Below are 23,037 nucleotides of genomic sequence, written 5' to 3'. Positions count from 1 at the left end.
CTTTGCTATGACAGTGCATTTCCACATCTATATGCAATAGAAAGGAATTTTGAGACCCAGATCTCTTGCATTGATTCAAGTCTTTGATGGGACTGGTTTTGTGCTCTTGTTCATTAACCTTGTAGTGACATCTATAAATCACACCTATGCTGAGGTTATGCAGAGGATAAAATGGTTTTCTTGCAGTACAGCACATGATGTCGTTTGATCTCCATTTACTGCGTATGAAGTATCTGGAATATATTCTGATACTGGTTGTAGTGACTGTATTTCTCATGACAAAATTGTCTGGATTACAGTATCTCATAAATTGCTACAGTAAGCAGGGCATGTGCTCCCAAATGAAGAAAAGCATTCTTAGCTGTCTAGTAGTAATAAACTCAAAAACTTGATTTATTTTACTTTTAGGCCCAAAGAACAGACCAGGTGAAAATGTGTTATGTAGGTACCAGAGGACTTCCTGTTACGGTTCAGACAAAGTAATGGATGATTTGTGAGAAAACACTAGGATATGACTTCATACAAGAGATATGTCATTGTTCCAGATGATTGATGTGTGATGCTTAACTTTCTGTTCTTTCAACTTTCAGATGGAAATGAGCATCCTGATCTGCACTAATCTGTTTGTGGAGCTATCTCAGGTTTCTTTGTTTAGTAAAATTTGCTGTGGATGGTCTTTTTTCAGGATTAGATTTTTAAAAAGTATAAAGGCATTATTACACTGAATTAATTTTCCACGAGGAAAGATCTTCCCAAATAGTTGTTCCATTTTAGGTAAGCTAGAAATTTAACTTTCCATGGAGGAAAAGCCCTTGGTGCCTGCGAAAGGATTTTATTTCCATTTACTGCCAAATCTTTTGGCACTGCCTGAGGTAATTTATACTGAATGCATACATATGACTTTGCAGGTGAGAAGAGATTGTGTTAGTTGTTCTGGAGAAGTTAGTGGAAAGATTTTAGCTTTATTATATTTTAGTTTTATATCTGTGTGCTTATTTTAGTTCCTTAGAGTGATTTTCATTAGAGCTTCTGGTTTTGCCTTGGAAGTGCAGGTTTGTTGCCAAGAAAAAACGCTCAGATCTTGTAAAGTATCATTTGAAATGGTATTTCTTAGCAAGACACTCCACAGACCATATTTATGGCAGAGAGAGCAAGCGAGTCACCCCTGTCAGTCTTTCAAGGTGCTGCAGGATTTCCTAACAAGAAAGCAACTCTATTCATAATTTCTACTGTCAAAAAAGAAAGACATTCTCCACGGAATTTCTTGTACCCTGTTAAAGACAGGGCTTTACCAAGAGTGCTGAGTGGGAGCTGCCCACAGGCTGCTCCAGCACCTTGCAAAGGAGGAAGGGGTGTGGCACAGTGTGACATGGCACAGGGTGGCTCAGCACAGCCTGACCATCAGGCTGACATGCAGCACCTGCCCCGCAGAGCTGTGGTGTGAATCTCTGCCTCCTAAATGTGCAGTTCTCTCACAGTCAAAACTTGTCGTTTGCCACGAGTAAAATATTAAGTCATTTATAATGCTTCAGCACTGTAGTGGTGGAACGGATGGGTATGGACAGAGTGGACAACTTTTTAAAATGTCAAAACTTCATGAGAACAGTTTTTTCCACCATATCCTGCCATTTTACTGTCATTACCCCTTACTATTTTTCTATTCCTACCTTTTTCAGCCTTCCTGTTTTCCTGTTTTGGGGCTGTTGGTTTTTTGGGGTTTTTTTTCCATTTTTCTAGTTCCAATCTATTCATTATTTTATTACACATTATTTTCTCGTTCTATTTTTCTCAGCATAAAAAAATATATTCTTCATCTCACTTGCCTTTTAGTGCAGTGCCCTGTGATTTTTTTGATACAGTTTATTTGGAAGAAGTGGTCAGTCTTCTTATTTGTTTACATTACACTTGCCACAGTAGGGTATTTGGATAAAGTTACACTGACATCAATAACCGTGTGATATTTTGCTGCCTTTCACTTCCTCTGGACAAGTTAATATTTAACTCTAGTAAAAACTCATACTGAGGCTTTTTTTTTTCTTGTTTCCCCCCTCCCCCCCTGCCATGTGTCCATTCAGTGTGTGTCCACTGCCAGGACTCCAGAAAAAGTGAATGGATCTATGCCATCTTCTATTCTACACTATTGCATTCCCAAGGTTCACATGGGCTTCCCTAGCCACTTCACTACTTCACATCTAACACTGAATCCTCTGTCCCTTCTTACCATCTCCTTACTCTGTGGAAAAAAACAACTGCTTGTGCTAAGCAGAGTCTCATCACTGGTTCTGCTTTTCATAGCTTATATTTAGGACATTTTTTGTCTCTAAGTTAGTGTAGACAATTTCAATTTCCCTAGAAGTCACTGTGTTTTGCAAGCCTCTGCTGATGTTCTCTGTCTAACAAAAAATGTACTATGTGAACCTTCATAGAAAACACTATAGAACCACAGGAATCAGATTGCGGAGTCACAAATCTGCCCAGCAGCTGGACTCCCTTTTGGCAGAAATAATGTGATAATGTGGGCTGAGCAGCTCTGAAACCAGGATTTGCATATTGAACTGGAGCACTGGAATCAATTCTGCGAGAAAAAATGCCAAGGGCCTCTTGACATATACTTAAGTGTTATTTGAGAGTGTTTTATCCAGTAGCCTAATCCTTTTTTTGCAGATTTTCATTTAACACCAAGTCTGAAATTCTATTCTACCATTTTTATTTTGCCATTTTAAAAATAAAGATAGAGAATCTTCTATCTGGTAATTAGAGATGTTTAAAAGGCATGGTAGTAAAGACTGGTTTTTTTCTCCAGCTGACGTTTATTTGCATAAGCCTTTTGAGGTTGATAAACTTTCCTTTCTGAAACTCTGCAGAGTCCAGGCTCCTGTAACTTGCACTGCTTTGTTGTTTTTTCCTGACTTCTCCTGCCTGGCATTCTTCAGATGTCAGTTCTTGAGACTTACCATCACTCTGAGCCAACCTCTCAGCTTAGCAGTGGGCCTCTGATATTGATTGGTTTGTACCACAACCTCAGAGAAAGATAAACGGAATGTGGTATCAGACAAGCACAGTGACACTTACAACATGCAAATAGCATGCAGTATCTGCACAGAGATCTGCAAACATCAGTGAAGATGTACACACTGGGCTGCATTTAAAATGTTTTTCCAAAGGGATGTTGCCATTATGTGCCTGATTTCTTATCTGAGATTATGCACAAAGCTACATAAACATCATGAACAACCAGCAAAAGGAAATAACAACTGCATGGGGTTGGCCAAGGCAGTAGATAGTATAGAAAGGTTTATAGTAGATAGCAGAGAAGGGTTTGTCTTTAACCCACTCGCAACTATAGAACTGGTGACTTCTTCAGAGATGAGATCAAATTATTGTGTAGACAGAGACATGTATTTCTCATTCCTTCAAAAAATGAGTGTGTGTGCTGTTCTCACACAGGGAGGGGAAGGAAAAGAAAGCGTGCCTACAGCATGTCTTTGTGCAGACTTAAAAATTAACCAGTTGCTGGGCTGTGCAGCGTGGGCCAGGCCAGATGGAAGAAGATGTGTAAATGCACATGTTTAAGTGAAGGATCAAAGATAAAATGGTGATAAAAACAAGATGCCCATAACTTGAGGTGTAGTGGGGCATGGATGTAATTTTGAACATAACTATTCAGTGTACCACATTAGGTGCTTTCAATTCTTTTTAAGAATTGGCCTAGGCTAGCAGCATGAAATATGATATGTATCATAGTCCTTTCCTACATTTTAGGCAATACCAAATATGGGAAACAAAATTTGAGCCAGTGCTGTTAATGTTAAAAACCATTTCACTTTTTGTTGCTGATATTTTTCCTTCCATTACCTTTGCCAACAAATGACACAGAGCACTCAGCAGAAAGTGAAATCATTTTGGTAGAGTTATTTTTCCTTTTTTTCCCCAGCAGTTAAAGAGAGTAGCACTTAAAAAACATCAACCAAATACTGCCTTCTGCCAACAGCCAATTTATGCTACTATAACCCCAATGCCATTATATAAATAATAATACCACCATTGATGTATTCTGATGTACAAATTTTGAGACAAGCTTTTCCTTGGGATTGGTAGACTATTTATCAGATAGTAAGTTCCCATCAAAGGCCTCCATAATGTGGTTTCTCAGTCTGAACTATTTTATGTATCAGCTTCTGTCCAAAGAGATGACAAGCTACACAATGAAACATGTATCTAGCCTTTTTACAGTTGTTTTTAAAAGTACCGTACAAGTCCAGACACACACATACAGACTTTCTGAAGCAAGATGGAGTACACGTGAAAATAATTACACAAAACAGATTTGCTTTCCTACAGTTCATGATAACAGCTACTTTGATGAACTAGCTACTTCATCATTACAGCTACTATAGCTACAATATTTTAGTAGCCAAAAGCCAAATACCTTCTTAGAGAAATACACAGAAGAAGATTGACTTGCTTGTGCAGATTCTTCGTGTCCAAAGTGAGATTTGTACACGTGTGGACTCATTTTCCTTTTAACTGCACTCCAAGAAAAAGTGAGGAACTATTTCCTATCATCCCGTTTTTGTATCTCACAAATGGATTCGTTTGTGACTTCATGAGCAAAGCTAGATGGTGGTCACAACAGACACAGAAAGTGCTAAGTGTTTTCATTATTAAAAAAAACCCCTGCTATTCCCAGCTCCATCTAGGCTAAGTGATCTTCTGAAATGTGACTGCCAGTAACGGGGAGATACCATCACATGTGGCAAGCACCCTGTCCCCCTTGAGTGAAACTGTCATTCCTGTAAGCAAACATTTGACCAAATTTAATCCCAGATAGATATGGGAGTATCCTCATGAAAGGAGTACTTAAAAGTAAGACAACAGATGAAAACCAGGATCAATGTGCTGGGACTTTGTGGGGACTGATACTTGTGGGGTGACAAAGTGGATATGTGCAACATGGGAAAATTAGTTACAGCAAACCTCTGGTATTGCATATTCTTTAGAACATTTGGTTTGTAAGTAATGGGTTATCTGACTTTGGAAATATTTTTCTTCAGCTCTTACTTCTTTAGAGTGGCTTTGTAACTCTCTAACTGCTGGAAGAATATAGGAAAACAGTTATATGGAATGGTGTGGAGTGCAGTAGGTCTCTAAACTCAACCCCGCTGCCCAAAGCAGGCTTAGCTGTGGGGTCAGACATGGTTGCTCAGGGCTTTGTGTCACTGGGCTTTGAATTCCATGAAAGAGATGGTACAGCCTCTCCAAGCAGCCTGTCCTAGTGTTCTAGATGAAAACTCTCCTGTTTCTACTTGTGGCAACTATTGTCAAAAAAGCCTTGCCCCTGGTAACCTCCCTGTAGGCAGAGCAGAACCTCAAAGCTGCCCTCCTCCAGTTCAGCTTGCTGCGCTTCCTCACAGTCTCTGTTGAAGTCTTGCTCATGCACAACCAGGCTCTCGCCTCATCCACAAATGCAATCGTTTTATCACAGATGATCATCCATCAGATGATCACTTAGCCAATCTCCATCTTCTGCCTTGTGTGCTGGTACTTGCCTATGAGTTCTTGCTTCACAGATGCTTTCCCCAGGGACTGAAAATGAGGCAATCAGCCTGTAGTTCCTTGGATTGTTCCATTTGCCCTTCCTTTAGGATGGGTACAGCATTTGTTTTACCTTGGTCATTTGAGGCCTTCCCAGGTCTCCATGACCTTTCAGAGCTGAAGGAGAACAGCCTTCTGAGGATACTGGATAGCATCCTCAGCACCTTTGGTGCAGACCAACTGGGCTCACAGGCATGGGTATGTTGACGGCTCACTTGAAAGCCACCAAGTATCTCATAATCTGTCACTAAATCACTGCCCTCCCTCGAGCAGCTGGTTCAAATATGCTGTTAACCTCCACTGGCTGTAAAGCAACTGGTGACTGAAGCACCTCGGACGGAGCTTGGTGAAGTGTTCTGATACTTTGATTGTCGTTCTGTTCTGCTGCAACTGTCACTTTCCAGTGTTTTCTGCTCTTAGCGTACTTCTAATTTTTTGAGAGACTGTTCCAGTCTGTATCATTCATCTTAGGATGGTGAAAGTAGCCTTGTGGAGGATTTTCCCACATTTAAAAGATTTCCATGTGTGACTATATTAATGCTAGAAAGATGCTCAGTTGATGGAAATAGGTTTGTGCTCTCATAGTTTCATGCAAATTAACTGAAGTACATGAATTACATGGCTGAGCTGCCAGTCTGCCAGATTTAGAATTTTCTGAGGATTCCTAAGGCTGTTAGTAAAAACTCAACCTTCAAGGGTCAAGAAGGGCAAAAGTCCTCTATATTGACTGCAGATTTTGATACATTAATAGGTAAAAGCAATGTGATTTCACAAATAAATCCTAGCAGAATGTAGTTCACAAAATAAAAGGCAGACATGCAAAAGCAATTACTCATAAGAGGGTTTGAGATGCTGAATCTACTAAAAAACTAAGCTAAAAAATAGCTACCACGGTGAGAAAGAGTCACCCCTCATATGCAAGATCTAATCCATCTGAAAGTAGTTTCCCTGAAACTTCAGTTACAAAAGCTGGCTGAAAAGTTTAAAAGCAGCAAAGAAAAATGCTTTGAGTAGTTGCTGTGAAAACAAATTGAAGTTTCTCTTTGGCCCTTGTGATTTTGGTCATTTGAAGAGAACAAGAGCTCTCCAAAGGTCTGTTTCCCTAGGGAGCAGGGGCATTATCTCAGTGAAATATTTTGTTTGCTGTTTCCTGGCATGGCAGCTATTTAAATTAAATTTAGTGGGGGAAAGGAAGAAGAGAGGGGGAGGGAAGAGCATGTGTGGTATTCGTATTTAGCTTTCTAGAAGTGCTTGAAGAAGATATAAATTAATTGTGTAGTCTGGATATTTTTAATTGGTCTCTCATTGATGTCTGATTGCTGTTAAGGATTTATATATCTCACAGGCCACAGCTGCTCCGTGCTACAGCGCCACAGGCACACCAGAAAGAATAAATGCTTTTGGTCTCACTGTCCCAATAGAGGTTCACCTGGGTTTGCTCTGATGTAAAAGCCCCTGTGCTCTTGGGGGCTCCTGTAGCAACAGGAATTGAGTGTGCCAGGATGCAAGGCTTACAACTGTGTCATATCCTAAGTCTTAAGAGCACCTCCTTGCTCTGCATGCCCACCAAAGACATGCCATGCAGGTAACATCACTGCTTGGTATGTTGTTAAAAACAGGTTTGCTATTTTTGCAGAACTTTAAAACGCATAAAGGGTGGCTTGGACTAACTCAAAATTAAGGTCAACAGCATTTCAACTCCTGCTGTAGATGAGGTATTACAAAATCATCCTAATAATCTAGTAGTTCAAAGAGATAGTTAAGATTTAACTGCCTGGATAAAGTAACATGCTTAATTACCAACAGTCTGTTGTTAAATGAGATTTGAGCCATACCTACAGACATGTGTTGTGCACTCTTCCGGTAGATTTTCCATACTAACGCGATTTCACATCAACACTGGGAAATCTCTACTTCCAGCATCACTAATGCAATTCACACTAGTTGGTAAATTACACTTTGAAGCCTTATGACCATTTCTGCTCCGACCCCCATGTGTAGCAAAGGCGAGTTGTCTGAAAGGAAGAGAGAGAAAGGGTTTTGATTGTAGACAAACTAGCTTCATCAAAGATACTGAAGATTTTAGTAACTAAATATCTTCTGCTAAAAGATTCCTGAAATATTACTTGTTTAGATGAGAGAACAAAGTGGGGTCATGTCCCTGAAAAATAAAAAAACCAAAGATGGGCAAGATTAATATGTTTTCATGGTACAGAATAAAATACAATTAGTTGTATGTGACTAGATTTCCCAGAAGGCCTAGGTTCCCAAGTAGAGAGGAAATATTTTTAAAAAAATATAGCTAGATCTGTATCTGTTCAGAAAAAGTTCCAGCATCCTGTCTTGGAGTATGTGATGTGGATTTTAAAAGATGGCATCTGCTCAAGGCCCATTCTGACATGTTGTTCTTAGCAGAATTTTGTTCATCTTTTACACAACTTAGTGGTTTTTTTAGGAAACTTAGAAAACTTAAGGTTTTTTGAAGAAAACAGTATATTTTTAAATATACTGGTTTACTTCAAGGATTTGGTTGTGTTCTTAACTTTTTCTTGTCAAGCTCTATTCTAGATGTAGAAGACAGACAAACTGAAACAAATACTGGCAGATCCTAGAAAAATGCAACCATGTTTAAGACCCCAACAGCAAAGCTCAGTTTGAGAGGCACAGTATTTAAATGAGGGCACTGAATATTTCCCTGTTTGAAGATACTGTGCAATGCAAATATGGGAGACCATGGTGCAAACACAAACATCTGTATGAAGTTCTGTCTGACTGAGAAAAGGGAGGGGAAAGAAAAAAAGTAAGGGGAAAAAAAGAGGAAGGCAAAGGGGGAACCAAGAAGAAAAAAAAATCCAAACTATTATCAGTATGCAAAGAGTAAGAAACGGACTCATTTCAGCTAAAAACCAGAAAAATTAGGATACTTATTCCCTAAAGATATAGTAGTATCTTGAAATAAGTTGACAGATCAGATTAGTTAAGATTATTAAAACCTGAGTAAGTATATCTGTAAAAAGTTGGCCGGCTTGATTTCAAATAAAGAACATCACCTAAAGGTTGTTGCTTTTTATGTCTACTAAGTCATCTGGAAGACTGTTGTCTGTCAAAAGCAGATTACTGTTAATTTATCACACTGTAGTCTAGGGCATTAAAATGAACTAAAATGATCCCTTGAAAAGAAGATAATTTGAAAACTATGGAAACTGATCTAGATTATTAAAATGTTAAGCCAAGGATGAATAGTATTGCTAACTGGAATTGGGAAGCCATTTTACATACAAAATTTTCCTTATTTTAGTTGACTGAAGAGGTATTCACTATAATATTAGCTCTTCTATTTATTCTGTGACTAAAAGAAAACCACCACTATAACTTCCAATAAAAGATGTAAATTGGAAAAGTGAAGTATTGCGACAGAAGGAATATTAAATCATGTTTATTAACGACTGCTGCAGCAACTGAGAGCTGGAGAAAGCCCTGAATCTGGAGAAAGGGATTAAATCCTCCTGATCAGCACAGTACACATAAGTTGAAGCAGATGACCTCTTCTTTCATTTTTATCTTGTGGTGCATTCATGTTATGACCTAGGTCAATTTTTAATTTTCTGACCACTTGAAAATGCACGAAGTAATGGTGATCTGACTGGTGACCTTGAATGTAACTGCAGTGTTCACCTTGTAGGTTTTCTGTCATTTTTTCTTGTGCTCAATAGGAAGGAGTAACAGCTGAACACATGCTCCTTGTCAAACCAAACCTCAGGCATGCAGGAGATGAAAGCACAAGTATCAGGTTCCTGGGATCAAGTCAGCCTTTGATCCTAAAGGCTGGTGATCCTTACATCATCCTTGTCCTTAGTGATACAGGATACTTTGTTACCACAGTTACCATCCGTAAACCAATTGAATTGTTGTTATTAATGCCACTCAAAATGCTTATGTGTTAAGGGGGGACTGAACTAGAGCAGTGTCTTCAATGCACTGAGCTCTTCTGGAAAGCTCTGCTATGGAAAATTAAATGTTAGGGGACTTTGAATAGCATACACGGTACTTCAGCAATGATTTCAGTGGCTACTCATTGCTTCCTAGCAATGGTGGTGAGCTAAACTGAGAAACTAAACCAGCTTTAAACCACGGAAAAAATAAAGAAAGAAAAGAAAAAAGGAGGGTTATTCAGTAGGCAGAATGCAAACCTGTTTCCTTCCTAGCTGCCCACAGGATGACAGGATCACGGTGTGAAGGCTGGTGTAAACCGGGTATGACTTGGGCAGCACCATAGCTGAACCCAGCATCACAGCTTTGATTTCTCCTGCTCTGTCCTCTATCCAAGTACAATCCATCTTGGCACAGGTCTGTGTGTTGCCTTCTTCCCTGATTTGGAACCTGAAGGTGATCAGAGTAAATCAGCAGTAGAGCATCGCTGTATTCAGCATGTGCGGTTGAAAGGGTCATGTACTTACTAAGTTTTTAATTTTTTGTTATTCCTGGCAAGTGCCCAGCATCTTCAGCACAGCATTACGATTAGCTTGTTGCTGCATTATCAGTGAAGCCTTTTTCTTTCATGTTCACTATGTTAGTATTAGACTTCTACTCCAGTTTTCTAAATATCTAGTAGAAAAGTGAAACAAGTTATGAAAAAAACTGCTGACATCAGTAAGGAATGTAATCTAGATCTTGTTTTATTGGGGCCACAAAGTTGCTTGATTCAAGAATGATTATTATTTTGGCTAAGTTTCTTAGCACATTCAGTGAAATAATTATGCTGCAAAATGTAGAATATGTCAAGATTATCTTGTCATCTTAAGGATGTTCTCTGATCCAACATCTCTGTACACTTTTAAGTTTAATCAGCAAGAAAGGAAACCTAACCAGAGGAACAGGCAGCAGCCAGCATCCTTTAGTCAAAGACATCAGGGAACTAACAAGCTTTAAGGATGTAGAAAATCAAGCTGTTGTTTTATGTCAGTAGAACAGATAGCAGATAGCAACCTTGCTCAAGGACAACCTGGAACTATCAAGCTTTAAGAATGTAGTAAATCAAGATTTTGATTGCTAACTTGGCAAAATACTCAAGGTCTGTGTATTGGACCTTGAATGAATATGTTCATTTTAATACTAAAAATCGTGCCTACAAGTAGAAAAAAAGACCCCTGCCCATGTGAAGACTCTTCCCCTGAACATGTGTAGAAGTTAGCTGGGATTATGTAACTTGTATGGAAATTACTAACCAAGCATAATAGAGGGGCTATACTTGGCAAGTTACTAACTCTGAACTTCTGTGTATAAATAATGGCAAGGAGGGTCTGGAGGAGTGTGCTTGATTTGTGTCACACTACTGAGCATCCAGGCTTGCACAGATGTGGAATAAACAATCAATGTCCCTCTCAAGTGTGTGATTATTGGCTTGTTGCACGCTGGGTAACGAATCTGATTTCGTGGACAACACTAATGTACATTGGATTGCTTTCTTTACTCATTATAGTGGTGAAAGTGTTTTTTCTTTATGTGTACTTGCAATACCATTAATTAATCCAATAATTTCCCTTGGCATGTTCAGTACTTGCTCAGGAAATACAGAGTTCTTTCCATGAAAACATCTTTCTAGAACATTTAAATTCTGTATCTCTTCTCTAGTCAGTTTTAGAGAGGTGGGTTTTTTTGTAGTTTACTTTTCCCAGGAGAAATTCTTCCTTCTCTTATGGAAAATGTATGCTTAACAGCAATGCTCTTTTACTCTTCCTTCTGTACAGAAGACACAGTGAGCCTGCACAGAATCTCTCTTGACTCCATCTGAATAGTAATACCTGAAGCAGCTGATCAAGCAGCATCTTCACTATCTATAGTAGCAGTATTACTAACAACAGAAATACAGACAGGCATTCACTGTATTACACAAATGACTAAGTACAGAGCAGGCTGAAATATGTACGTAAAGATGCTCTAACTGTCAAGTAGATTTCAAGCAATTGAGTCAGCACTCCATCCAGTGCACAGAACATTTTACTATTTATCAGTACTTTTTCAGTCTTTTTGAACTAGCAGTTCTGGTCTCATAGAAGCTATTCATGTACATTGTCTTTAGATGCAAATTTTTAAAAACTGCTTTCTTTCTGCCACAAATATAGCACGACTTCCTGGAAATTCCCAGGACTACATGCAGTGAAGTTAAACTTTGTTGTAGCTTGTGTAAAGGTGGTAGAGCACAACAGTCTGCAAGACCATTCTTGTAGAAAAGCCAAAAGGTGGGGAAAATGGGGTATTTCCCTCAACTGCCTTCACTAACAGGCTTTAATTACCTGTTAATGTGAAAGTCTCTGAAAACTCCCTGAACAACTTTCAGGTGGTTTTGAAGGCATGGGTTGGCAAAAATGGGTTCAAATTTCAGATTAAACAGCTTGCCTCCCTAGCTGTTTGCATGATCAACAGTCAGCAGTTCTTTATGTTAATGTCTAAGTAGGAGAAACTTCAGGACAAACGACCTTTGCAAGAAACTCATGCTGCAATTACAGCAACAGTTCACAAATAAAAAAATTTAGTCTGTTTTGCCATTTGCTAATGCTTGTCATGAACTCCACTGTCATCTCAGGAATGAGATATCTGACAGTAACTATGCATGACAAACCTGAATTGATAAATTGATGAGGAAATAATATCGTCCTTCACAGTGTTCTCTGTTAAACTAAGCAAGGGCCTAATGGGAATTAAAATCAAATGCACCAGTTAAAAACAAACACAGACACATGAATAAATGACCATATGGAGGTAACGTAGGTCTTATCTCAGCCACAGCTTCAGTCATGTATGGAAAACTACAGTAAAATATCTTTGGCCTTCATCATTAGGAGTTATTTGTGGTATTTTCAGAGGGACTTTAATTGTACGGAGAGACAATATCATTTAAAAAAATAATTTTATTTTTTCCATACTTAGTGTTAAAATAATTTGGAATGCAAGTTGACCTTGACAGAAAGCAGAAACCAGCAGTTCCATCAGTAATATTTAGACACTACTGCAGCTAAGTTTTGAGAAACTTGAGTGATTTTGGATCCAAAACCTTGACTCCCAATACAGTAAGAAATGTAAAATTACAAGTCAAAATCTCATCAGGCACAAAACTGAAGTTTCCCTGAGAAAATGTAATTACAAACTAGTGTATAAACTGTATCACAACATCGGGGGCTTTAAGAATATGAAAGCAAGATCTGAATTCCTTAATACTCTATGTTGAAGACAAGATTTTCAAAAGGATTAACAATTACATAGAACAGAACTGCAGCAAACAGATCCAAGTAAAATGGTAATAGCTGGCTTTGCATATCCCCTTTTTTATAGCTTTTAGATAATTTCTAATGCTATATTCCTGAGATCTTTCAGGACTCAGTATGAAGCCTGTGCAGTCCAGCTGCTTTTTACTCCACCCCTTCATCTTTCTCTTCCAGCTAGCATTACATTCATGGGAAAAAAATTAAGAATAACCATGAACATCATGCATTTTCTAAGCCTTAAAACAGTTTAGCCAAAGGAAGTCCATTAATTAACACCTTCTAGATAATAAATATTCCAAATAGTTGGCTTTCGAAAAACTGCTGTCTTGATTTTGTACCTAAAGCTCCAAGTCTCAGTGTGCCACAAGGCATACTCGAGACGTGTCTTTTCTCCCCCTTGTCCATGGACAAGGGAGGGCATCAGCACCACCACACCAACACGGTGAGAGTCATTATAGCCATCATCAGCATCCCCACCATGGCTGTAACATGCTAAAGTACATCACAGTATAATATTTGTACCTATGTTTCCTAACAGGAGCATACATTTCAGTTCTTTTGCAGATACAAAGCTTTGTGCCGCAAATACTCTTCCAAGCATTTTACTGCAAAAGGGTCAATATCAGTGTCAAACTTATTAGCAAATAAGTGATGGTTTCGTAGCATCCAGTTCAAGTCTCCTACTCCAAAAACACAGACAGAGCGAATGTGAACTCCGCTGCACGGTGGGTAGGGTGCACCTTTGGACACATCACCTTCAAAGTACTGCCACTTGACAAACCTGGCCAGTGCATTCATGTCAGAAACGTCGTACTTGTCACTGGAAGAAAAAGCACCTGGGACTTCAGGGATTCTCTGAATTGTTGCCCACAGGTACTCATCTGGGCTGTAAGTATCTTTTGCCCACTCAATGAACTTAAGTATTTTGCTGTTTTCTAATACGTATTCTACAAAGCTTCTGCTAACTACAAAATAGGCACTGCCAGAAAAAACTGGAGTATTGAGAGGTGGTAGTTGTTTGTCTATGCCTGTGTTCTTAATTTTACCATCAATAATCTCATGGTGTTTTTTCCACCTTACTTCTTTATAAACAGGCATTTTTTCTGTTTCCAAGCTATTTTCACCCTTAAGGGCTTTTAATTTCTCTACTATTTCCTGGTTGGTCTTTATAGGAAAGTCCATGCCACATAGGTTTATTAGGTATTTCCAGTTTGAACTTCTTCTGTAGAGATCTTTCATGCAGTTAATGTCTGCCTGCACTCTGCTCCATGAAGCATATACCACACTCTCTAACTGGCTGGAAATAAAGACATTGTCAAAACATGAGACTATTCCCTTCACAGCAGCAAAAAAGGATTCTGGAGACTTTTTGTCTACATGAATGCAGTAAAAATTCTGTGGAGCATAGATTGATCTTAGAAGTCTATCAAGCATCTCAATTTTGTGATAAACCACTATTGAGTAAGCAATTGGAAATTCTGCTTCTTCATTGCTGAGAGGTTCCATAATGTATTTCCTAGTCTTGGTGAAGGAGGCACAGTCAGAAGTCATGTTAATATAATCATCTGTCGTTAGTCTGGGGCGTTTCTTAAATGACACTGATAATACCTCAAGCTGTACCTTTTGCATTTCTTCTATATCCCCCTCAATAATCTTGGTGCAGTTAACATTGCTAATAGGATCTTCTTTTGTTAGCTCCAGATGTCTCCGATTTAAGAAGTCTTCTTTCTGGTTAACTTTCAGAACTGAAATTATTACTAAAATAAGAGTTAGACCCAAGAAAAGCCTGAAGCGCAAGTTGTGACAAAACCGTAATTTCCTCTTCAGCATTTCAAATACCAGGTAGCTTTGCAGGGCTAAAAAAAAAAATGTCCTCCTCTCTGTTCATATGAGCTTCAACAACTTCAGAAAAAAAGTCTCTGTTTTCTCAGGAATTTGGCAAGTTTTTCAGGGAAATGGAAAGAAAAATCCTAAAAAAAAATGGAATATGACTGTCATTCAAAGACTAAAAAGTTTCTTTAAAAAAATCAGTGATTAATAATTGCATTGTTATTTAGTGACAGTAAAAAGCTGAATAGTTCAGCCAAAAATATCCTGTTGAAAATTAAAAGTTAACAAATAAAATTTTTCTAGAAAAAGACTGGGAGAAGCAGACAGTTTTCATGAAACACTTTCCACAGTAGTAATGCTACAAACCAAAGTTCAGTAAGAAAACTGAGCTGATTCAGCATCTAGAAAAAAACTGAAGTCAGATACACTACTGAGAAGCAAGTATTTCTTGTTAATCCATGCTTCAGAGATTGACAAGAATGTTTAATACTCAACTTCAGGGTTGACGTAGATTTCTTTATCATTAAAACTTACCACTCACTTCCTGAATGGTAGTCATGCTTTAGTTCTCACTGGCAAAGAAGTTCCTGCAGCCTTTCAAGATTTTTATGTGAGATAGTCTCTTCATCCTGCACATGAGCTTAGAAATACCTCCAGGAAAGAGCTGATGAAAAGGGCGAGAAAAAAAAGTTGTTATAGCAGGGCACCTCAATTTACAGAATTTTGAGAAAAACTGTTACTGAATTGCTGAAACAGCTTTATAAGGTAAGAGGAAATCTCAAGCTGATTTGTATCAAGTCACGCAAGCGCACAAATCTGAGTGCACAGCAGTGTTGTATTACCATCATTTAAACACACTTGTTTTTACGATTCAGCAATTGCTTTTATGTGGAGATATGCTGCAAGGCTGGATTGCAAAAGATTTCTAGCCAATTTTATTTTCTACTTTACTTCACAGGCACTAGATAGTCTTTGTTAGTTCTGCTACTCTCTAAGCACCTTTTTTCTGTTTCAGTATCCTGTGAACAGAATCACTGCAGTTATGCAGTGGCTACAGCTGTACCTATTGAGAAAACCTATTGCAGTCTAGAACTGTATTGCAGAACTGGGTGTCTTTTCTTTTTGGAAGTACTATCTCATGCAGGTAAATTGATCAAGAACAGATATCCTTAAATAACTTACATTGCTACTCAAACGCCATTTCTAATCATGAATGCACTGCCTTATAATTTAGTTCAGGTTTGAATTTCAAACCAGCCTCTAATTGCAAAAGCCCACACAGTTTACCAAGAATGTCTTCCAAAATGTGAATCTGTAAGTTTATGAAATATCAAATATTTGAGAGAGATACGGCTCCTTACATTTTTACTACTTTCAAGAAAAAGAATAGTGCCTCAGAATAACTTTCTGAATAGCTCTAAGAATAACAGCTACTCAGAAAAACTGGTAAGAAACTCTGTTTAAGAAAAATAAGTGTGTATTGTGTCCACTCCTGGGTTTTGCCATAGGCTGTTCTGCTAAGAATTTCCTTTTTCCCCACTATTTTCTTTAAGCTACCCCAGTACAATTTTAGGTTTTAATTCCTAAACTGTGGCTCTTAACCTGCTACTTGCAGATTTCAGAACAGGTGCATTTAAGAAACTGAGACATGGCATTACAGAGTTTTTTGTTAGTAATGCTGCCCGGGATGCACTATACATTGGGTCTACCACTTTGCCCTTGGCACTGCAGACTGACTGGGGGAATGCAGCATGTGGGGGGAAGGTGTGGATCACTGCACAAATGTCTAGCACAGATTTGAACATCAGCAATTTTTTAAGGAAGTACTGTAGTCAAATATTTTGTATTTCAAGCCAACAGCAGGCAGAGACCACAAACTAGACACAAATTTGTGACTAACAGCATTATATAAATATCTTATTTACTCTAAAGTGTACTTTGTTTCCAGAATTACAATTGTAATTATTTTATTCTGCTTTTCTGATATATCTTAAGGAAGGTAAACATTTGTTCATAGTATGTTTTAGCTGTACAGTGAAGTCAAACTGGAAGAAAATTTAAATTTTAAAACTTAAGGGAAGTAGCCCAGTGAGCTAGCATGCAATTACAGCTGAAAGCACAGAGAGTTATATTTTAAGAATGAGGTCTTACACTTTGAATTAAAAAAAAATTAAAAGGAAAATTCCAAAACTCTGGCTTTCGGTTTGCAATGTGACATTGAACACAGTAACATAATTTAGAGCATGTTTTAACATGCTTTGTAACTTATCACACACTTCTGTGCTTGATGTCCTGCTTGTTTACACTAGTAGATCTAATCCACTAAAAATAATATTCATCATATATGAAATTAACAAATGAAGGAGACTAGATATGTGATAGTGTCCACTGAGCATATATTTTCATAGGATGAAGCTTGTGATACTGGTTAACCTTCAATTACTGTATTCTGCCCACAAACTTAAAAATTAAGACATTTATAGAACTTAAATGTACTTAAATGTACTTCAAATGCAGTTATATTTGTGATACTTTAGCTCGCAGATGTTGGAATTCTTTCTTTCGGCTGTTAGCACTATTATTTTATCCTATTCTTAGTTTTTATAGGAACACTAGCATTGAAAAATAACACACACTCAAGAAGATTACCAACCCCTCACTGTTCCAATGGAGGGAGACAGTCTTAATTGAAAGGGACCATTGCAGTCTTCACCTTCTAAAATTTTCAAAGAATAAAGCTTGCTAAGAAGTCTTTCATCCTCCCATTTTAGAATAAAACTTAGCTGAATGCAGGATAAAGAATCCCTTTCAGAAAGGCCTTGTATACCCAGCTGGGTCCAATTCCTCTATTGTTCAGAGCTCAGAATAATCAGACCTGGCATTTTCATTATACCAAAATGAGAGATCTGCAAACATTTACACATTAACATGGCTCTTATCTTTATGTGGAATTCTTTTCCCTGCAAATTTCTCTCACTGACATGCTGCTTCCTCAGACCGATTTTAACAGTAAGTTACTATTTGCTTATACTTGCAATTTCAAAGTCCTAAAACTTGATCATATCCAATTCACAAAACCTGATCTTTACAGGGTAAGATTTGTTACCTAATAATACACCTAATATACTTAATGAGCCTAGAACACTCATTAATACAGTTTCAGACTGCATTCAGGAAAGCTTTTAACATCAGTAAAGCTTTAGCTCTGCACAGTCTTAGTGTGCACACTAGAGAATTACCTTGTCAGAGGCAGCACTTTGCACTGGAGGGAGGTCTGCACAGCTACAGAGAAAATGCTTTATTTGGCAGCCTACATCTTGCTCTCAACTGAAGTTCAGTTGCAGAAGTTACATATCTGACCCACTTCCTATTTTTTACTGCTTTCTCCTCAAATCAAAACCTCTATTTCTGAAGCAGTCGTTATTAAAAGGGGAAACTTACAGCAGTTGCTGGTAGTTGAGGGAGTTAGTACAAAGGTTGGGTTAGCTGCCCTCTTTCCTGCCAAAATTATTCTTTACTGCTGTACACAAACGGTATGGTATGACTAAACAAAGCCAAGATAATTTCAGCTTGATTTCTAGCAAACACAAAATCCCACGAGAAACCTAGGTTTTCAACACAAAACCCCCCCAAAACCTCCAAATGAACAAACAAACAAAAAAACCCCAAAACACCAAACACTTTTACAATAGTATACCACAGCTTGGAGGGAGACCAGAGCTGGTGTGGAGGTTCTGTGCAGACAGGCTGGACTGGATCTGCTGGTCCTCGTACAAATGAGGATGCCTGTGAGCGTGCAGAGCTGGCAGAACACCACTACCCCAATAGCTTGGACACCAGCCTCTGGCCACCGGCACAGCACAACCTCTGCGGGTTCACCGTGCCACTGCTCTGGCATCACGATGTGCTGCTGGTGGAAGGAGCAATGCTGCTCCCATCTCTGACACCCACACATTGGGCCAGGAGGAGTGCAACAACTGATCCAACCAGATGGCTTCCAGGGAGCTCTCCAGCCAGTGGGGCCACAAACATGCATTTCCTGGAAAGTCCTAACATTTTACAAAGGCATATCCAGAATGCTTCAAAGCACACACATCCTGTAGTTACTACAATTACCATGCTTCAATTCAGATTCACTTATGCAGAACATTCATTCTGATGAGGAAATGATTTTTAAAGCAGTAAGCAGCTTGCATAAACACAAACATGCATAAACACAGACTGTGTGAACTGCAGGGTCATCTGCAAAGATCTGCCAGACACAGTGCAGAATCATTTATTCAGCTTTCCATGACACCAAGCAGCACAATCTTGAAAGTAGACATGCCTGTAAATAAATCAAAGAACTCATATTTGTTCTGATAGGTAGTCTTGAGTCTTAGTGAAAATGAGAAACGGTCATAAGCTGAGTAGCTGGCTTACCATAAGCCTTTAATGGGACCCTTAATTTTGAAACCATGCGGCAGGATTTCATGAGGGCACAGTTGCCTGCAACTGACAGCACTCTGTCACAGCACTCTGTAGGAGTAGATGCTTTTCCTTTGGAGGTGCTTAAGAAAATAATAAAAAAGGGAAAATACACTCCCTTTTTACAGAAAAAACCCCAACACATTTATAGTCTTTTGTTAACTTGGAAGACAGCTTTAAACAAAACTCCACAATGGACTAGTACTCCTACATCCACCACTACATGGAAATTAAATACTGAGAGTAGCTAAAAGTAGACAGCTGTTTTTTCAGAGCTAAATAAAAAAGATGAAAATAAATTCAAACATCCAGGTTATTTAAAGATCTTCAATATTCAAATTCAGGTCTTCATATTCAAGTGTTAGGAATCTAAGACACTAAAGTATTTCTGTTTCAAAAATTGAGTAAAACACACATGAACATACACTCTGTGTAGATTGTAAACTGAAAAGGCAGTAAGTTTTACTAGCCTTTCTAGTAGTACTCTCTTATACTACTGTATCATGTAAATCTTCTGCAGAGTAGTTCAAAGCCTGATTATTACTTTCAATCCTGTCCATCCTTAGAGGCCCCACAGACAGAGCTAAGAGTAAGAAATTTCAACTAAGGAGAGTAAAGGTGTTATGGCAAAGTCATTCAGTGACCAGTTCTGACCTCAGGAAGCCTGCGACTCTTAGTATGGACAAAAAATATACGTTTTACTTCAAGATTACTAACACTGAAAGTACACACAAATCACAAAACAAAAAAAAATCATGAAATCTTTAAACTCATGTTGGCCAATTTAACATGCAGTAGAACTGCCCAGTGTTCATCAAGGTAATTTGTACACTTTGGCTACTTAAGGTAAAATGCACACCTATGTTTTTCACATTATTTTAAAGTAGGACCTAAAATATTGCCAGGAACGGAGCAGTTGCTGCAGTCCTCACACCGACATAAAAAATTTTGCTCATTGCTGCCTTGTGACAATGCTGTATTTCAGAATGGGACACACTGGCAGGAAAAGGTAATCTCTAAAATCAGAAGAAAGGCAGAAGAAAGAGGCTGGCAAATTTTGGAGTACTGGGATCCCTCTTCAAGCACAGCATATAAAATATTCTGCGATTTTCTTTAGCCCTATGGAGAACCCAGCATTTTAATGCCATACCTACAGTTACAGTTCATCTGTGAGGTAAAGAATCATCAGTGATTCTTCCTGAGATATTCTATCAGAGTTTTCCAAGATGAGGTTTCTGTTTGCTTTATTAAGTTCCTCTAATAGCACCACAATTATCCCATGTACAATAATGCTGCACATTGCAAGATGTGGTGTCTCTGGAGCTATGAAGTAAATCTAATAGTAAAAGTTACTCCAGTTGTAGTACTGGGCATGCTACATTTCTGTGGCACTACCTTTTTTCACCTTTCCTAAGACAGAATTCTTAGGTTGATAAAGTTAGGTGTTTTCCAGTTTCAGGAGCTTATGAACCAGAGTAAGTGGACAAGTTTTGAATTGTGTGGAAATCCAAAGGAAAACTGAGAGGGATTATTAAAAAACCAAAATAAAATCTTTTAATAAGACTAGCAGTGGGTTTTCCAATGTGTAAACAAAATTAGAGAGCATGATTTTGCTCAGTAAACATAGTATTTTCAGCAAATAGAATGTATATCTTTAGCTTGTGTGTTTGTCTGTGCATTTGCTTTATCTTAGAAAAAAAAAGGCAGACTTGTCAAAGGTATTAATCAGGTTTTTTATCAACTTTTGGCTCTCCTGGCCTCAGGAAGTTAGTATTACTCCAGACAATTCAGATTTCATAGGAAAGGTATTATGCTGATATATACTATAGGCAGAGTAGCTAATCGTTGAGGAGAGAAAGTATCAGTAGTATTTTTTTTGCATACACCTACTTTCAAAAGCAATGTAAGTGAACTCCAACTTGAGCTACAAATACTGCACTATTTTTCACAAGGATTTTCAAGCTGAAGTTGATAGACAGAAAAGCTAGATTTGTCCCCTCTTCTCTCACTACCATTTCTGACTCTCATTCTTGCCAACTCTGTGGTCGAATACGTCATATTGCATTAAAAATGAAATTTAAAATAGCAGACTCCAAAATGGCAATTCCCTCCTGCTGCCACTCCTTCTCTTTCCCACAAAGAAGTCTACTTTTCTGAGTAACACTGAAAGAAGGCAAAGTGCCAGAGCATAACTGAGTCTCCTGTCAGGCTTCTTTCTCGGTCCTCTCACTCGACCTGGGCCACAGAAAACTATTTACAACCTTCTAAACAGCTTTTTTTTATTCTGACCAAAAAAAAAAGTTTCTTCAGGGTTTTCCCAGTTACAGTGAGTTTACGGGAGGGGGGGAGGGGGACGCGCCACATCCTACGACTGCAACACCTCAGGAGCATCAGCCCTGAACCCCGTTAGCGCTAACAGATTTTACACCAAACCAACACCCCCCCGGAGGGCAGCAGCCTGCCCCAGGTTCCCTGCATGCACTGCCGAGGGAAAAGGCAAACGGAGGGTGGGAAGACAGACAGACAGAAAGCGGGAAAACAAAACAAACTAAGAAAACGGGGGTGTAGAGGGGGAAAAACAGGGGAAGAAGGGGAAAATGGAAAGGAGAAGAAAAGGGGAAGAAAGAGGCTAAAGGACATAAGTGGAACCAAAGAGAAGAGGAGAAAGCGGAAAAAGAGGGGGAAAGAGGAGGGAAAGGAGGGGGAGAGAGGGAAAGGGGTAAGAAAAGAAAAAAAGAGGTGAGGGAGGAAAGAAGGGGAAAAAAGAACAGATGCACAACAGATGTGTCTCCCTGCCCTCCAGTGCGGCACCTGCCCGGCGATACAGCGGCTCCTGGAGTAGCGCTGCGAGGCTCCGCAGGGTACCGCGCCCGGGAAGAGCGATGCCCGCGCTGCCGCCCGCTTCGGGACCACGCCGCTCCCGGTCCGCCCGCAGCGCCCAGGTGCGGAGCAGCCCGGGGCGGGCAGGGAGCCCGGCCACCTCCCCTGCGGGCGCGGCCCCGACCCGCACCCGGCTCCTGCCCTGGCCTGCGGAGGCCCCGCGCCCCTCCCGCCGCCACCCACCCGGGGTCCGGCCGCCCTCAGGATCCCGCCCCTCCCTCTCCGCGCCTCGCCCGGCCCCGCCCTCACCCACACTGTGCTGTGCCTTGGCAGCCGTGGTAACTGCGCTTGTGTATCTTTTTCTTGCTTTCCGTAACGCTTCCCCAGCAGTGCCGGTAACATTGGAACCCACGTAGGCCAAACTTCTCTGCGGCTCACGGGATCAAAAGGCTTTCTCGTGGTTCCGAGCCCCGAAGGAGCACGCACCCGCTGGGCCCGGGGCCCGGGGGCGGGTGCGCTGAGCGGGCTCGGGGCGGCTGTAGCAGCCGCGCGCCCGGGAGCGGGGACCCGGCGGGGCCGGTGCTCCTGCGGCGGCACCGCGCAGCCCCAGACTCGCCTGCTGCTGCATGTGGGCTTCAAAGAACTCCGTGAGGGAAAATCGACAGACGGAAGGGAGGGTGGGGTGGAAAGGCAGCAGTGGCTGGGAAGCGGTGCACGAAACTTGCAGCGGTGAAGAGTAAAACGTGTCTGGGCAGAGCGTGAAGAAGACTCAGATTTCTTGTTCACTTTGTCCCTTCAAATACCTCTCTGACGATAAACACAGTCCACGTGGTTTGGAGAGCTGTGAAACACGAAGGTGGAGCTTAGGGGCAAGCCCCTTATTATTTTAGCGAAGTACTTAGACAGAAAACAGAAAATTAAATTTCAAGGCAATACAAAGTTCAAAGAGAGCGTGTGCCCCATTTAAAAACTCAAGTGCTGCAGTCTGCAGCAGCTTGAACAGTGCTTGCAGAATTCCCCAAAAATCCCTGCACATCAGCATTATCTGACATGCAGCTTGATT

The 23,037-nt window shown here is 39.8% G+C and overlaps 1 protein-coding gene and 1 long non-coding RNA gene across 6 annotated transcripts; both read right to left on the bottom strand.

The window, feature by feature from the left end:
* Window positions 1-2,795: 2,795 nt before the first annotated feature.
* LOC138103254 (uncharacterized) lies at window positions 2,796-10,036 on the bottom strand. Its single transcript, XR_011147682.1, has 3 exons — window positions 9,786-10,036; window positions 7,431-7,610; window positions 2,796-3,020 (listed from the first exon to the last, which is right to left on the bottom strand). It is a non-coding gene; the product is annotated as an uncharacterized lncRNA (long non-coding RNA).
* A 2,449-nt stretch (window positions 10,037-12,485) lies between these two features.
* GCNT1 (glucosaminyl (N-acetyl) transferase 1) lies at window positions 12,486-22,432 on the bottom strand. Of its 5 annotated transcripts, none has more exons than XM_069001434.1 (3): window positions 22,284-22,432; window positions 15,222-15,351; window positions 12,486-14,827 (listed from the first exon to the last, which is right to left on the bottom strand). In XM_069001434.1, the coding sequence occupies exon 3, from the start codon at window positions 14,685-14,687 to the stop codon at window positions 13,407-13,409; it is 1,281 nt and encodes a 426-aa protein (XP_068857535.1). In that variant the 5' UTR covers window positions 14,688-14,827; window positions 15,222-15,351; window positions 22,284-22,432; the 3' UTR covers window positions 12,486-13,406. The 5 variants fall into 5 exon arrangements, with proteins under 5 accessions (XP_068857535.1, XP_068857533.1, XP_068857536.1 ...); XM_069001432.1 differs by lacking the exon at window positions 22,284-22,432 and adding an exon at window positions 21,966-22,182; XM_069001435.1 differs by lacking the exon at window positions 22,284-22,432 and adding an exon at window positions 18,385-21,463.
* Window positions 22,433-23,037: the final 605 nt, after the last annotated feature.

The sequence above is a fragment of the Aphelocoma coerulescens genome (genome assembly GCF_041296385.1).
Source record: "Aphelocoma coerulescens isolate FSJ_1873_10779 chromosome Z unlocalized genomic scaffold, UR_Acoe_1.0 ChrZ, whole genome shotgun sequence".
Lineage (NCBI taxonomy): Eukaryota > Metazoa > Chordata > Aves > Passeriformes > Corvidae > Aphelocoma > Aphelocoma coerulescens.
This window is presented reverse-complemented; position numbering and strand designations above follow the sequence as displayed.